Source organism: Syngnathus typhle, linkage group LG8 (genome assembly GCF_033458585.1).
Source record: "Syngnathus typhle isolate RoL2023-S1 ecotype Sweden linkage group LG8, RoL_Styp_1.0, whole genome shotgun sequence".
Taxonomy (NCBI): domain Eukaryota; kingdom Metazoa; phylum Chordata; class Actinopteri; order Syngnathiformes; family Syngnathidae; genus Syngnathus; species Syngnathus typhle.
In genome coordinates this window covers 7,092,013-7,110,551 of record NC_083745.1, presented here as the reverse complement: position 1 = coordinate 7,110,551, position 18,539 = coordinate 7,092,013, and the positions used below count along the sequence as shown (strand labels likewise).

The window sequence follows — 18,539 nt, the reverse complement described above, 5'->3', positions numbered from 1 at the left end:
AAAATGTTCCACACATCACACAGTAAAGTCTTTATAGTTAAACACACTGAAGTGATGCATTTTATATCCAATAAAATTCCAACTGGCCAACCAATTCCAACAATCTTCAACCAATAATTACTAGTAAATGTCTTACCCTCAAACCCTGGGGAACAGTGGCATCGATAATCACTGAAGAGATCCTCACACGTGGCCCCGTTTCCACAGGGGATAGTGTCACATTCATTAGTTTCTTTTTCACATAGAGCTCCTTCATACCCGAGAGAACAACGGCAGGTGAAATTTAACTGCTGATCCACGCAAACCCCATGTTCAGAGCAGTTATGGTCCTCACAATAATCAATGTCCTTTTCACAGAAGGAGCCAGAGAATCCGACAGGACAAAGGCAGCTGGAACCGGATGAGAAGAATTCATTGTACAGTATGGTATATGATTAACCACTTTTACTGAGACAGTTTTGATATTGCAGTACCGGGGCAGCACCAAGGCAACGGTGAATGCAACCACTCACCTATAACCATTAATTTCATCCACACAAGTCGCGCCATTTTGACACCAATGTTGAACACAATCATTGACATTTGTGCGACAATTATGGCCTGACCATCCGGGGCTGCAGATGCATGTGTAGCTGTTGGCGTTATTCAACACGCAGCGGCCTTTGTTGGCGCATGGCTGCTGAAAAACAATTAAACATAAAGAGTAGATAGATATGGCATCTGAAAACATGAAGTAACTTTATCTTGTATAATATCTTACACAGGCCAAGTCAGGTATCCTGTCATTATTTCACAATACAGCTTTGAATAATTTCCTCCTCCTGGCAGGCTGAGAATGAGCCTCATTACTGGGACACGATACTCATGAATACTGATCTGTGCTTTATAGTGTATTCACTTCCTATTTCATGTTGCAACTGAATCATGTCTTACAAGACAAGATCAATGACCACTGAGGGTAAAAGCTCCCGAGAGCTCTCTAACAAAAAGAGGGAAAAAGAAGAGATCCCCACTATCGCGTATTAATTTCTATATGGGCTAGAAGGTTTACATACAATTCATCCAACACATGCCGTGGAATACAAATTCCAAATCTGTTATGCAAAGAGGTAGCCCCCGCTGTTCTCATGTTTTTTAGTGCATTAGTTAGACTCTTAAAAATAACGTTACAAATCCTCACCAAGTATTCGTTCATTCATTAAAGAAAACAATGTTGCAAATCCTCACCAAGGACCATGTCCAAATGTCATGTGAGGCCTACCTAAGAACTTTGACCCACCTGAAGGCTTGTGGGGCAGGGCACACGGCAAGTATATTTTAAACCATCAGCAAGATCCAAACACTGAGTCTTTGGTGGACATGTGCTGTTGAGCACACAAGCGTCTACGTCCACTTCACAGTTCTTGCCAAGAAAACCTGCAAGAGGAGCTTAATTACTACATACCGTATTTCATGCAATATCCAGTCACAGAAATGGTGACTAGTTTGTCATCTTCAAGTGTGTATGTTTTTGCATGCACAGCACTTGTGTATTCATCAATGTCAATCCAAACATGATATAGGGCATAACCTTTTGTGGAACTACCGTGAGAGTGCATTGATTTACTACCATCAAGGTTTTTGGGGATACTCGCAGACATGATGTATGGTGAGAGTCAACATAATGAGGCCAACAGAAACACTTTCTTTAACTGCAGTGGATCTAAAAGATTCAGTCTTATTACCAAATGACAAAACTGAGGGTTCAAATACAGTTGGGAAAAAAATGCATTACTTTGGGTTCAATACATCCACTAAGCCAGCCACTTGTAAATCCAGTCATGTCGTAAGACTCTCCTCTGCAGTGGTGTCCAAAACCCAGAGGTCTGACTCTTCATAACTGGAACACCATGAGGAGATGCAGCAGATGATGTGTGAGAGTGTAAGAGGCTTACGTTTACTTATAGATAACAGATGAGATTTAGGCTGGAGAGGGTTTGCCCTGGAAATTTGTTTCCATGGACGTGTGAACACATCTTGCACCAGTTTACTCAGAGAGTTGGGAATTCCCGATTGAGGATTAAGTCAGGCTACAAAGGTAGCAGTAAGGGGGCTTCTGGTGGTTCTGGCGGAAAAGAGAAAAGGTGTGTGTTGCGCAACCCACAGTGTCTTTCTACATGCAATAAAATGCCACATTAAAGAGGTCCAAGCAGCTGCCAGACACGTCCTGTGCCCTGGCAACAACACAGAGCCCTCACGAGGGCTTCATCACTTTGCATTTTGTGAATGTAAATTCAGGTCTCAGCCGGTGAGGCAAAATAAGCAATTAATGGAAAATTATTTTGATGGGAGTTTCAAGATATATTAGCACAATTCCAATTGAATATCGGAGTCCGTTAATGAGCTTTGTGATTTCTTTCTGCTGTCAATCATGGGCCCAAATTATTAAACAGACATGTTATTTGGAGCACTCCAGGATCTTTATTGCTGCCTCGAATGCACAAATGAAGGCATTTTAATTATTTTTTTAAGGAGGCAGTCCAATACAATAGGGGCTTGCGTTCTTTTCTCACCAGGGATGGCGCTACAGGGGATATAGCCCAATCAGAACTCTGCGGAGCTCTCCCACCAGCAGTGTAGTTGTATATTATTAAATGTATTCATAAATCCTTTCTTTTGGCCTCCCCTTTTTATCAGCCAAGGCCACTTTTTAGCCCAGAAAGAGAAAAGAATTCAGAAGCCGTCTCTGCTCACATGGGGACCATGCTTCCTTCCACCTTTGCATCTTTGCAATTTCAGGCCTTTCTAAGTGAAGTTCAACCTAGTTTCTCTACTATCATCGTCCAAAATCACATAAGAAATTAAACTGAAGAGTGTAACAGTTCTTAGTTGATAATTACATTTATAAAACATTGTACATTTTACATAAAACATTTCATACTAGATCATTTATCAAAACCCGCTAAATAAAACAACATGGAATATGTGGCAAACCAGTTGTCAAAAGAGTTTGTTTTAACCAAGCCAAAGTCAACTTAACTGAATTGCGAGTAGTTTATGAATGTGAATGGTTGAAAAAGACTGATGATCTGTCTTCTGGGTCAGAGAGATCAATTAATAATCCTGCATAATCATGCACAGGGATGGTGGAATAAGAACTAACTGTTTATATAATTCAAAAAAATCTTTAACACATGCAAAATGTAATCATGTCAATTTCCCCAGCTTAATTTCCTGGGGCAAATTGTGTTTCTGCTGAGGGATGCCGCTGGCAAAGGGTAATCACCATGCGAACACTGAAAAGGCCAGAGGGTCCCTGGCTATGACTCAGAGACTATATTTGCTGCACACAAGTGTAAAAGGTCTGCATTACTGCTTGGCATGATAGCTAATAGTGATATCTATGCACAAAGGCCTTTTGGGTAGACACAACAGTACGAACCTGTGGGACACTGGCATTCATAGTGTCCTACCAAGTCAAAGCATGTGCCATTGTGCCGGCAGGGATTGGAGTGACACTCGTTGATCTCCGTCTCACAGTGTGTTCCTGAGAGAAAAAAGATTACACATTTGCAACTAAAACGGACCTGTTCATAAGTGATTAAAAATACCTTGTGAGGATTGAGGGGTTCAGAAAATGAATGGATGAATGGATGTAATCACAATTACCCAGAAATGACTGAAATGGAAGTTCCAAGTTATTTGTTTGGTTAAGCTAAGTAAATCGGTACTCTAATATTATCAGTAGCACTGGACACATTCATGTTAATGTACTTTCAAACAATAATACAATTGCCGTGTTTTGTCATTACTACTTTGCAAATGTTATTGAATTTGTTTAAATAAATTTCTAGGGAAAGGGGGAATAAAGAGAGAAACTACAGATGATGGGAGTAGGGGAGGTCAGGTGCCTTGATTGATATTTGTTTGCTACGCTGCTATGTCAGAAAGAGACGTGCTCTCACGCTTTGTCAGCAGGAAGATGGTGTGCTTCCAATGCAGGCTATTAATTCAAAATGTCCTATCATCAATAAAAGAAGGGACAAAAAAAATCCTGCCGCGGCAGACGTGCTTTCATGAAACAGCAGAATGGCAAAGATTGATGCCATCAGCAGTGTAGATGCTACAGTTCATTATATACAATTTATGCCGGGTTTGGTTTCGTCTTACACATCTGGGAAGAGCGTGACTGGAAATGCATCACTTGTATAATGATGTTGCCATTTTAATATATTGTCTTTGTTGTCATCCAGTTGGCATGAACACCCAGTGCTAGTGTGGGTTTTAAAATTTACCTGGGACAGCAGTGACTATCTCAGTTTGTCTGCTACCCAATAATAATTTCTTGGAAAAATATATAAAATAAAAGGAGTTCATGGACCAGTCAGGACACCACTTATGTTGCATTAGCGCAATGTGTGCTTGTTTTATTTTTTGCTTCTATTGTTATGTTTGTTTAGTATTCCTCTTTTCTGCAAACTAAATTGATCAGACAATGTTTATCGCAAAACCTTATGCAATGTATGATAGGGTTTACCCCACATAGCCCTAGCCTTTACTTGTTTTGTTTATACAGTTTCATACAAAACATTAAATGTTTTTGATTTACATCCAAATAAACTTAAAATTAAATTACAGATCTCAATATGTGATATGGTTTACCCCACATAGCCATAGCCTTTACTTGTTTTGTGTATACAGTTTCATACAAAACATTAAATGTTTTTGATTTACATCCAAATAAACTTAAAATTAAATTACAGATCTCAATATGTGATAGGGTTTACCCCACATAGCCATAGCCTTTACTTGTTTTGTGTATACAGTTTCATACAAATCATTAAATGTTTTTGATTTACATCCAAATAAACTTAAAATTAAATTACAGATCTCAATATGTGATAGGGTTTACTCCACATAGCCATAGCGTTTACTTGTTTTGTGTATACAGTTTCATACAAATCATTAAATGTTTTTGATTTACATCCAAATAAACTTAAAATTAAATTACAGATCTCAACAGTAGAGAGAAAACGTAATTATGTGAATGAAGCCACCATCATTTATGCTTACAAGTGCTCTACAGTGAAAAATAAATTCTTGCTAAATAAAACCTCCACATTTGGATTTGAGCAGTGTATTCAGAGTTATGATCTATGATAGAGTACAGTGGAGGTTTTCATGGCAATGCTTGAAATTAAATTGGTCTTTTTATGCCGCATGGCTCAAATATTCAAGAGGGGAAAAAATATCACATGATGATGGAAAATAATGAATTTTATTCGGCACTAAGTCTTCCCGTCGTGCAAGAGACAACTTTCTATGACTGAAATGGAAGCAGATTTTAGCAAGGGAAAAGAAGTGGAAAATCTTGTTCATGTAGTGCTATGTGAGGTCTAATCTGACTGACAGGTGAGTGTGTCAGGGCTTAACGCTAGATCAGGGAAATGCACTGCAGTATTATGCAGGAAAGAAAAAGGGACATTCAATATGAATCAAATGCATAATATGCATCGATGTAAAAAGTAAAATAATCGATTACCTAAATGATATATTTATCATTTTGTTACATTACGAAAAGTTACTGTGTTAGAAAAAGACTCATTCATTTTGTTATTTTTTTATATGAATGAAAGTTGGAAACTGAAAATTGACAATGGAATCCAATCGGGGGTTGAGTGGATCGTATTACATAGTACACACACATATGTTCACATACTACATACATATACAAAGTATATATATATATATAAAACTGGAGGAGTGGCTACAGCAGATTCCAGGAACAACATCAGACATCTCAGTCCAGAAGAGTGCAGTGCTAGGAACAGCCAAAATACTGCGCAGAACCCTCAAGCTCCCAGGCCTCTGGTAGAGGACCCGAGCTTGGAGTGGGAGACCACCCGCGGAGGGTGAGAGGGGAATTTTTTATATATATATATATATATATATATATACGCATATGTATACATATACTACATACTGTACATATACATGTACACTGCATTCGTATACATATACTACATACTGTACATATACATATACGAATGCAGTATGAATGCATGAATACTCCTATAGGAATCTACACAATTTATTGCCCCTCACTGCCTAGGATGGTCAAATATAACTATATAAAGTGAAAAAAGCATAAACAAACCTAAGATGGCAGCATATTGAATAGCACAGTGGAAACACAGAGGGTAGAAATGAATCATGTAAAAATAAAACATCAGAATGGGCTTTTGGAGTTACGTAAAATGACAAATGAGTTCATCTGAAAGCATATTTCTTGGCAAAGTTTGTCTTGAACTGCTCCTTATACATGATTCTGCATAATGGGGTATGACAGCATAGCTACGACCAAATACAAGATATTTTGAAACTACAGCATGCCATTTCCATTTAGGCTATAATAATGATTTTATCGTATATACTTTATTTTATTATTTTTTTCAAGATGATAGCCAATTAAGCAGATTAAACATATTAGCCGCAATGCTTCAAACGGCAGGCAGGTACATTAAGAGGTATTTCTGAAGTTCATTTTAGGTGTATTTTCCACCTGCTTAGTGAGGTTAGAGGTGAGAAGTCACTGAGAGAATAGACCTTGAGCTGGTAGCGGCCCATCATTCCAGGTACTTCATCACCGTTTGCTGCAAACGTGACAGCACGAAGCTAAACCTCCACAACAATGTTGACCTCAATGTGATATATTTACACTACTAGAGGTCACAGACACTTCCTAAATAGGTAGATGTGTCCTCCACATGTTTCATCTCAACCTTTAGCTTTATATAAGTCATGGTAAGACACCATTGCCCTTGTTGGGCTTCCAGTGAGAATTGTATCAAGATTCTATAAAGTTTATATGTAAAGATATATATTGAAAACAAAATACCAAATAAAAACACACTTTTCTTGACTTTGGAAGTTATCTCACCTGTGAATCCTTTTGGGCATTTGCACATGTACTGTGGAGGAGACGACATCTGGCTCGTTGTAATACATGTGGCTCCATTCAAGCATCTGTTGGGTTTTATCAGGCAGGCATTGCTCACGTATTGACAAAACTCTCCCATCCATCCTGGGGTACAGATACACTGCAGCAAAACCGCAGCGTAGGTCAATTTGACACGGTGTGCAACTCATCAATCTCGTTCCATTTTACCACAGTGGATTTGAGCACACAGTAAAGTACTTCATCCCCAGTAAGATCTTGACACTTATGAGTCTGGAGGTGGGGTGGGAATTTTTGAACAATAAGCAACCATAACGATGACATCACAATGCAGTTTTTGCCAGTTAAATTTTACTATATCGATTTTATTCAAAACAAAAAAACTTGGAGATACTACATTTTATATATACTAACTTTAAACACACCTCATATTCTAAATTTTGGGGATCAGTGTGTGCAAACAAGACATCAACATGGACGTCGTAGTTCATTCTCTCTAATGTCTGATGAAACAAGACCGATAATATAATTAGAAGATTTGGGGTCATCACAAAGGAGTCTTGGCTGTCATGAAAATACAGATGTTTGTGCCAAGTGCTAAAAGAGAGGCAAATTAAAGCAGAACATTTCCTGTCAAGCAATGAATTCACATTTAATGATTTATCGCTGTAGAATTAAGAGTATTATGTACTATTCAACTTGCTCGCTCCAATTAATGATGTCTTTTTGTGAGCAGTCATACAGTGTATGAGCCAGAGATGGAACGACTTTTGAACAAATATGTGACATGCGGATGTTGTGTGTGGGTGTTAAAAGCCTGAGACACTAAAGACTGTTTTTATTAACTTCATCTGAGAAATGTCATGAATGTGCAAAGCTAATTTGAAGCATCTGTCACAATCAAACTAATCAATGTCGTATTAGAGATTCTCACATGATACTTCCAGGTGCAACATGAGACATATTTCCGAGGCCTCAGAGTATTTGATTATGACCGAGACATTGAATTACTCACCTGATATCCGGCAATTACACTCAAACACAATCCCTCATTTAGACAGTTGATATTGAGCAGGCGGCAGTAGTCAATTACTTCTCCACAATTCTTCCCCGCAAAGCCCCGCAGACATCTGTTGAAAGGAAGCGTGTGTCAGAAAATCATTTCACCCTAAGCCTCAGGCGCTAACATGCTTTATTTCTACACCATGTCTGGACTCATATTTTTTTCCTACTTTGTTGTACAGATGAAAGAATTTGTCAGTCTGCCCCTAAAATGATAATATTGCACATTTCTACATGTATGTACAACTTCATAGTATGAAATCCAGATGGATTCAGATGATATAAGCGCTGAAGTGGTCATTGTGTGTATATCTTCAATTCTATGTTATTAAAATTAATGTGTCATGTAATCTGGCATGTAAACACTACACATACCAAGAGAAAAATACTCTCATAATCTGAATGAACTGTGTGCACTGAAGTCATCTGAATCCACCACGACACTATCGGTGAACCGGATTAAAATAATGGCTGTATTTTTTTCTACATTTGCGTTCGTTCCCTTTTAATAAAATCAGCTCCTACTTTACTAATTTTACAAGACATGTTCCCTCCTCATAAAGTTATCCATTTTGCTTGAAAATGTACAGTATTATCCAATGGCACTGCAAAGAAGTATTAATCACTAAACTGATTATGCTGCCAGTGGAACAATAAGGTTTCAGTTCGATAAGTATCTACCAAGCATTGGTGAGGAGAATGAAATAATATAATCTAGAAGACGAATGTAATACAGAAGAAGAATCTTATCTACAAGAACATTGTAATCTTAAAGAACAATGTGTTACGAGGTGAAAGACATGTTTCAAAACCACATTATGTCAGTTTCTATTATATTGTTCTCAAAAGATTGAGTATTGAAAGAGCTTTACATTTATTAGTTGTTAAAAAAGTTAAACACTAGATTTTGTTCAGAAAGTGATCATTTTAGAGCACATTCTTTATCCAGTTTAAAATAATTATAACACTATTTTGTGTGGCCTTGCCATTTCCTGATATAGATTCAGAAAACGATTATAGTGTTGTCTTGAGATTTGAGTTAAATTTGTTATGAGCCCACACTCTTAATTCAACACACTTGTATCTCACGCCATCTTTCCCCGCTGAAATGAATGAAAATGCCATGACTGTAATTCATTCCAGTCCTCCCCCAAAGATTTACGAGTTTTTATAAGAGAATGTGTACGTTATAAAAACTGAGTGATAACGTAATTAGCCTTTTCCGATCATTATTAGAAAATAGTAACAGTATGAGGAGCTGCTCTATGCCAAAAATGTCAGGGCAGATTTTTTTTTTTTTTTTTTGCTCCATCCACCCCTGGCAACAGCTTTAGTTCTTCCAAAATTGCCAGAGGATGCACATTATTTAGCTATTGATTAAACAATTTGAAGCTCAGTTGCATGTCAAAATAAACAACAGTGCCATGTTTGTCGTTAAAAAGAACGATGTTAACTTGTGAAAAGGTACACTTAGTGATATTTAGTTCACTTGGGGAAATAATGGAAGATAACAGGGCAGATAAATAAAATCAGAATGGCTTTAAGGACACAGGCAGGACATTTTTTTAGCAAGCAATTGTCATAGCTTTATTTTAAAACATGTTTTGAATATCACCACAGGAGGCTAGTTTGACTATTCAAGTGAAAAAGCGTGTTCACGTTGAAGGGTGGTGACAAAATGTGATCAAATTGTATCCAGCCTGTGTATATCAGTCAAAAAGAAAGAACAGTCAGCTTGAGATCCTTGTGTGTGTTTCATGTTTTTCACCTGCACACATAATCATGTCCCCTGGACACACAGGTGGCATTATTGAGGCACGGTGATGGGTTGCACACGTTCCGCCGCCCTCTCGTGCATGCTGGGACCACTTCACCATCTGCACACACACATTCAGAGGCCTGCACAAAGGGCCAGAACAAACCAGGTCATGTGAAAACGGCTGGATTTCACACATGACTGAAGGCTAGCTTTTTTTTCAAATGGTAAAATTGTACCGTTATTCTTAGAGTGAATTCCAAAATGAATCTTTGTTCTTTCAAATGGGATTAAGTGGAAGCTAAAAATGTAACCCCTCAAATAAACCAATGTCCCTTCTTTTTCCTATTCAAACACTCGCCAACTCAAATACTGACTTTCAAACAGAAGCAAAAAACAAACAAAAGGTAAGTGTGCTGAAAAAAAGTGCATCAATGGGAATAGGAGTAGGAGCCAGAAACCCCAAACCGCCTCTGTCTTTGCACGTCTATGTTTCCTATTGAAAAAAAATAAAATAAATAGAGCATATTTGAAATTTGTGCTATCATTGAATCAAATTGCTGCAACCATTCTTTCCCTTTGTTCATCTTCAGTAGGAAGTATTAATTACTGCTCATGTCTTTAGAATAAAGCCTTTTGATCCTATTTCAAGAGACTATATTCATTTCCATGTGCTATAGAAAACAAATAGGAAATTGGGTCCTCACATGCTCTGCACTGCAAATTTGATTCTGCTGACAAGCATTTGACGAGCAATCAACGGCGGATGCAGAATCGCAGTAGAGGCCCCTGAAGCTTTCAGGACAATGGCAGACCAGACCTGTGGGAGTCTCCTCACATGTGCCTCCATTTCTGCATGGATTTGGATCACAACTAGATTTTCTTTCACAAGGCAGGTCTGCAAAACAGAACACATGACATTTACGATGTCGTCACGTCAGCTATTTGTGCTGTTTTTGTAGTGGAAAATGGAAAAGGATGATGACGTCAAAAGAAAGACAAATGCATTTGTCTGGGATTGTTGATCTGTGACTGCATGCGATGAAGTCAGGTGGACAAATGAGCATTTGGGTCAGCGTCAACGTGAGCCGTCCTGCGTTGAAGTCACTGCACCGCTAAACACCAACTTTCTTTCCTTAGAATTTTATATTTTTAATTTGAATACATTGTGATGTTTTATTTATCATTCTAAATGATGGTTGTGCCAAAAGTCAGATTGAATAGGCTCCGAGTCAGCCACTACCCCAATGAGGACAAGCAGTATACAAAATAGACATGTGCACAGTGGCATACAAAGGACAAACTTAGTTTCAAGGTGAGATTAATTGAATTTTGATGTCCATGATGAGACTTTTCATGTTTCTCTTTCTAGACACTTATCTTTGCAGGGAATCTTTCCATGCACATTTCCTTAAATCCATCTGCTGTCCCAGAGGCAACTCATGGTAAACCTCTGTGGCAATCAATCTTCTCGTATTTATCTTCAGGTCTTGCTTGAGCCACAGATCATTTTGCACTCCATAAACTGAGTTTCCTTTACAGTCTTCGCACATAGCCTCTTCTACAATAAATAACTTGACATAAATTCTAGTATATAGTACTTGCTCAAAGGTGTCATTTTGTTGTCTTCTTTGGATTTCATTTTGGGAGAGGTAATTCATTGAAATACATGACCAAATATATTTTGTTGCCATTTAAAGGGCATATACCCTCATGAATGCAGTGGTTAACTGTGAAAATTCAATACAAAAGACTCAATGCATCTCTGTTTAGTGTAATTAAATTAGTTAACAGGGGTGATGACTGCATACTTGATACTAATTATATTTTGCTGCCAACAAAATGAAACTGAGATAAAGACAATCAACATCTCAGCAAAATAAAAATGGACTAATAGGGATGATAGGTAATATTTAAATCAGATAGCCCAGATGTAAAGCAGAGGACAGTCAAAACAAAAAGAAATCTCATCTCACACATCCCACGAGCTTGGCTCATTATTCTGTGCACATAGACTTTGGCCTATGAGGGCAACCGCCAATGGAGAAGGCAACATCCAGCTTCTCGCTTGATTAATGAAGAAACTGCAGCAGAAAGGGGGAGGAGGAGGAAGCAAATGCTCCAAAGTACTCTCTAGAAGCTGATGGGACAGCAGGGACGCATGACTATGGAAAAGCACCCTGAGGAGTCGACACGCTAGAGACATTAGCAAGTACGCCCCCATAAATAGTTTGCTATCCCACAAAAGCAGAAAATATTAAAAGGAAAACATACAATGCTTTGTACACAAAGGTTTTGTATCATGTTTAGTTGATCTGCCAATATTTACAGGGTAGTCACAGTTTCCCAAGCATCGATTTATTTGGAGGTTTACGCATGTGATATAATGCACGCCATTTACTTGACAAGCGGCAATTCAAAACGGAGAACGATACATTTTTTCACCCCAGCCGAACAAACACGCAGGACGTAAAAATGTTTTTCTTACAGTCAGGAGTGATAACATAACAGCATGAGGTACAAAAACATTAAACAGTTGGATGTACGTTTAAACATTTAGAAAATACCCTTGTGTTTAGAAAATGTTCACCTTCAGTGCATTTCAATAGTTGCATCGTATAGAAGTATGTCCAATATTTGGATTCCTCTTTTCAAAACACGAAGGCGGCCCTGAATGATAATCATTGCTTAAATTCTTTTATGATAGGTGTACGAAATGTGTTGTGTAGGCATCTGCCTCAGTTTCAATTGGAGTAAAAAAAACTCCCTGCTTGTCCTCCCCGCTTAACTACCTGGTAAAAATATTATAGACATATTTACATTACATTTCACTCCCATTCATTTGAATCAAGAAAATGAGGAACTCATAAAGAATTTTAAAGGAGCGTTAAGCCACATTGATGTAAGACCCTGCATAGGTTCATCATATTGGGGAGTTAAATCAAAACTGAATTTACACGAGACAGCCAATATTTAAAAACTCTGAGCAATATCAAACTTGTGATAAAATATCCATCAGCAGGAACAATGTAATATAAATGACATTTTAATTAGTAGCTGTAAACCCGTGTTTTATAAACTACGTCACGCTCCGTTAGCCAGCAGCTATTCATGGCTTTTTTACAGCCATACATGAGCAGTCGTAATGCTGACTTCTGAAGTGTTTGATTTAAAGTGGCTGCTCCAATTATGATGACAAATACACTACAAAGTAGTAAGTTTAAAGCCTGGAAGGAAATGCTGGTCTTGGATAGAAGGTTTTCAGATTTGACCTTTTCCAGAGAGAGAGGCTTATGAGGTGAGTGACATGGTGTAATATTTGCTAAAATGCCTACCTGAGAATTCTGCACCACAGATGCAGGCATAGGAGCCTGACGACACTTGAACGCACGTCCCTTTTGTACATACGCTGTCGCAGTTTTCCTTGCCGATAACTTCTGAGCAGGTTGTTCCTAAAAGGATGAGAAAACAGGAGCTGGAGATATTAATATATTCCTCTATATACAAATCTTTATACAAAAAGTCAGCGCTAGTGATTATGCAGACTCAAAGAGTACACATTGGCAATAAATACAAATATGTTATTTTAAAAGCAAGTTATTTATCATTAGTTTTGTTTGCTTTGCATTTGACAATTGATCTGATAAGAGCTCAATGCTGATTAAACTGATGAATAAATCAGTGGACTGGAGGAAGGCATACACTAGAATTTAAGTGAAAAATTCTCTCACTAACCTCCTTGTGCATATTTAAGTTGATTTTTCTCTTATTATTATATTTTATTGATCCCTGAAGGTAAACTCTCTTGCACTGAGAAGAGGCATCAGAATGAGGGGGCTGCACAACCGTGTCATGACCCTGAGTATTCGGAGGTTCAGATTCTTGCTGAAAGGCTTCTCTGCAGTTCATCTATCAAGTGCATTGGGTCTTGAACCTGCTACTCTTAAGTCTAAAAGTTCATACGCACTGTGCTACTGCTTCCCTTATTATTCTGTTCTAATTCTGCTCGTCAAGCAAGATTTCTTGAAACATATTCATATGTAGATATCTGTAGCCTGAATTCAAAACCAAAATCATGACCTACAGTAGCTGCAACTGGAGCTGTACGGCAAACGGTTGCAGTTTGTCGATGATGAAAAAGAAGAGCAAATTAAGTGCAACAGAACAGAAGCTGTTCTCTAAATAGATATTTTCACCACGCCATAAGAAAACTTTGCTTGAGCCAAGGCCTTTTATTTTTGTGAGCAGTCAGTTGCGGACTTTTCATCCAATTTGGGGAGACTATCCTCAAAAGCTGTTTTATTCCCACATTCATTGTTCAATGTTGTTGCATAAATGTGAAAGCCAACAGAATAAAACAAAACAACAAGGTCATCAAAAAGCATCAGCTGGACAAATGCAGGCAGAATGAAATGGAAGTAAAATGTATAGTAATGAATGCCAATTTTAATTTACGGAGGTTTAATTAAAGCTGTTAGTGAATTAAATGTTTTTTCAAAGCCAGCTGCTTTACCTGTAAAATGTGGAGGACACAGACATTTGTACGTTCTGTGGTTCAGTTCTGCAGATCCGTTGCTCAAACACACTCCTTTGTTTTTACAAGGATTATCCAAACAAGGGTCAAATTTTTCACAAAACCTCCCGGAGTAGTGGCGATGACATCGGCACGAGTATGTGTCTTCCAAATTGTCCGTTTGACAAATACCCTTTCCAGAACAAAGTGGAAGAAGAGGGGAGGCTTGGCAAAGTTGCGTCTTGACCAACACGTTGAGCCTCAAGCCGTGCTTACACAGCTGGGTATCATCGTCATGCAGACCAATGAAGTAGCGGTGACCCGGCTTGAGCCACTTGCTATCCACTTCTTCACTTCTATTTATGTGTTGAGGGAAAATCAACTGGTCTTTTGCGAGCCCGCTCGCAGAACAACTCTCAAAATTGTCCTTAGACACGTTGAGAAGCCTGACACCATATGACATCAGTGTCTCATCCGGGACGAGCAACAGTTTGTCCCCTAGCTGCAACTGAAGTGGGCAAATCTGCGGAAGGTTAACTGGTACATTCAAATCATCTCTACCAGAACCCCAACATTCTTTAATACTACCACACATATTCTCCATGAGTGTCCAGTTCATTTGAATGATGATTTGGTCCTGGTGCCACTCAAGTGCAACGTTCTTTTTGCAAGTGGTTAGGCAGAAGCTCATGTGGACCAAGCAGCTCACATAGATGGAAGTCAAGGAAAATGTTGAAGTCTTCATGTTGCTTCTTTTCTCCGATTCTAGGAAAGAAGTGGCGCCAAGGAATACCTGGGGGACAATGACACAGCTTTGAATTAATCATGTGTAGATGACACCTCTTGCAATTATTCATCCAAATATTGACACTCTTATTCACACCTAAGGGTTATTTGGAGTCAAATAAACTATCATGCACGCCCAGGCTCACTTCTAGAGATGGCCATCCATGGCAGCCTCAAATTAGAGTGGCTGCTCCTTGAGTTTAAGAGCAGCCAGTAGAGGTGACTCAGAAATCAATTTGGTGCCTCTTGGACAGCATCCAGGCATCTGCAACTGGGAAAAGACCACAGGCAACTGTCTCACAACCAGCCTCAGAACAAAGTCTTCCTCCAGTGGAACTAGACGTCAGACACAAGTACTATATCTTGACATATGAGTATCTAAACACAACCAGTATTACCTAATGTTAAAAATCAATCCTCATTTCAAAATGGCAGGCATTCTTTAATGTCCATGTTGAGGCTAATTCAAAAACACAATGGCAATATCTATTGATAGAGGAATCATTTGCTGCATTTTTGATCGTGTGTGCGTGTGTGTGTGTGTGCATGCGTGTAATTTACTATCTGTCATTTGCTGATGATCTATTGGTTTTGATCTTTGAACTTTTATTATTTGGTGGCATTTCCCCAAAATTAAAGTTTTGATGCTTAGTCACAATTTAACATCTCTCCATTGTTGACCCATAAAAGCAAGAGTTTTTTTCCGAGCGTAGGTGCAATTTATTTGAGTGGGGTTACAGAAAAACTGATTTCCTGAAGTGGAAGATTATCAACCACACCTTAGACTGATTAACTGTGATTCTGTCGGCCTTCTCTGAGTGTTGTCATTATCTTTCTTAAGTGCAAGTAGGTTCTTGTTTGAAACACTTGCTATTCTCACTCTCATTCGCACAACCAAGCAAATCAGACCAATAGCACACAGTGTTTGCCATATTGTTTGTTTAATATGCGAGCTTTTCATAGAGTAAACATTTTAGGGTCAGTGTTTCAGTTTAAGATCACAGCAAAATCAAACAAATGAAAAATCAATGCTCTATAGCAAGTAAATAGATGTTCAGTGAATGATTTTTTTAATGTCAACTGACCTTAATTTCAAGAGTTCACCCAAGGTCAAAGTTCACGAGTTGAAATGTTATTATTTTGTCATTTCAGCCTAATCTCTGAAGTGAACAATCTATAGGGTTGTCCTGATATGATCACCATTGGCCCTCATTTATTTCAGATCATCATTTTTCAGCTGACTGGTATCAGTGCAATGCTCGCTGCAAATGGGGTCATTAAATTAATAATGATTCTCGATCGAGTGTTTGCCACACACTTGTTTGTAGAAGCACTGAACAAAAATTGAGCAGTAATCTTGGACCAAAGCTATCAAGTGGATCACAGTGAAAAATATACTAAATTCCTAATTCAAAACAAGGCAACTGTTATGTAAAGGCTCTATTTTTGTTTTGTGAGACCAACATGAAAATAAATGAAAAACAGGAATAGTGACTTTCTGAGGATTCAGAAGTTGGTTCCTTCAGCTTTTCATGCGGAGTTGTTATCCGAGTGCATTCAATGTAGTGCCGCTGACCACCAAGCGTGTCTTAGCAGCTTCAGCTGATCTAACATCTCTGCAGAGAGTGACAATGCCAGATAAAATATTCCTTCTCTGCACCATCTGTGCCTGAACCGCAGTCTCTGGCTGGAAGATGAGTTAACACAGACTACACAGTGTTTTACCCCTCAGGCCATTTTCATATGCGCTCAACATATAACAAAAAGTGTCAATGACTCCTTAAAAAAATGCTGACAGTGGAACTGCAGAAACCTGACAAAGACATTGTCAAAAAGGCTGTGGATCATGTGTGCCACGTGTAAGCAGCACGCTATTTTTTATCTAATGAATTAATTGTTTTTTGTTAAACTACACCACAATATAATAAGGCTGTGAAAGCCTAACTCACATGTTTGGATTTTTGTTCTTGGCACTGCAGGAACTCAGAAAGTTTTAATGCAATTTTCCAACCTTTCAACGTGTTTTTCTGCCCCACTTTTTCAGCACTCTACCCAAAAATGAGAGTGTTTCTGAAAAGGCTAGGTTGATTAGAATATTTCACCAGACTAGGCAGTATGATTCTGTGTACTCAATTAAACACCTGTAGTCATCACGCAGGAGCGCAACCTGTGCCAACGGGTAATTTTTGCCTCGGGTTTGGAGTTGGCTTTGCTCGTGTTAAATATACTTCTCCGCTTCATTTGTAATTTAAATTTACGAACTAATCGAAAGGAATGAGAACAGTTCAATTTTAGTTTCACAGATTTCAAATGTTGGAGGATCAAACAATCATTGCGAATAGCGTACATAACTTTTTATTAGAAGAAAAAAAAGTTTCACAATCGAGACAAAAGGATAGGATTTGAGCATTCTTGAACTCTAGTCGATCAGAGCATGAGAAACGAGAAGGAAACCAAAACACGACATGCCAAGATGGAATGTACTGGCATTTATGGTCGACCAGGGGCTGAACCCTCGTAGTCCTTTGAGCCTCCACTTCTCATTAGCCCCTTCTGCCAAAGGCCAACAATGGATACCATGACAAATCATGAAAAAAAATTGTGAATAATTTATTGCAGAGAGAAAAAACTATGTTGTCGGCCAACCGTGCTCATGATGTCACCCAGTATTATTCTCAATGATTTAAGATGTTTGCTTGAGAACAAAGCTGCCCTAAACATCAGTGAAGAAGAGCACGATGGAGCAAGCTGCTTGGACATATGTTAGGGTCTGATCAATCCACACTGCGTTGCACAGATGAGGGTATCTGTTGCTCTGAGACCCTCGGTTTACAGTATAATTGATGATGTGTCCAAGCTGCATCAATTGGGTGCATCTTTTTTTAAGATTTAAGAATTTTTTTAAGATATATATCCATATTTTTAAGATGACATATAGCATAAGTGAAATTTTAATATCTGATGGAGCAAATTAAATTCAAGGGCCCCTCGGGTGCTTATTAATTATTTGCACCAGTACAGTTAACTGGAGTTAATGATGAGTTTAATATTAAATTTAGTACATTTGTAGATTAATTGAATCCTAAAACGTATGATAGGTTTTTAAAACCATTATTTTTTTTAACAATAGTAATTCAAGAAATACCATTGAGGCAAACAAAAGTGGCTTTAAAAGACAATATTTACAAATATTGGAGTTGGAAATACAAATCTACTGCACATATCCACAAGCTGACCATGGCAGCAATCCAACGACTCCAACAAACGAGTGTGAGCTGGGATGCAAATAAGTCACTTTTATAAGCCCATGCGCAGTGACATCAAACTGACAAGCAGTATGAGTAATCGATGAATGCCAGAGAAGAGAGACTGTGACCAGAACAAAAAATGACAAAGAATCAAAGAAAATGCTAAGATAAATTTGATTGGGACTGTAATAACCACAATCACTAGCCCTAAATGCACTAATTATGTAAAATGTCAAT

General features: G+C 38.3%; 1 protein-coding gene across 1 annotated transcript in view; it reads right to left on the bottom strand.

Moving 5' to 3' along the window:
* The window catches only part of eys (eyes shut homolog), a 96,066-nt gene extending 81,107 nt beyond the window's left edge, over nt 1–14,959 (bottom strand). Inside the window, 10 exon segments of the mRNA XM_061285634.1 lie at nt 137–390; nt 513–676; nt 1,280–1,416; nt 3,422–3,526; nt 6,920–7,079; nt 7,953–8,067; nt 9,768–9,898; nt 10,571–10,653; nt 13,091–13,207; nt 14,269–14,959. Coding sequence (XP_061141618.1) covers nt 137–390; nt 513–676; nt 1,280–1,416; nt 3,422–3,526; nt 6,920–7,079; nt 7,953–8,067; nt 9,768–9,898; nt 10,571–10,653; nt 13,091–13,207; nt 14,269–14,959 — 1,957 coding nt within the window.
* Nucleotides 14,960–18,539: the final 3,580 nt, after the last annotated feature.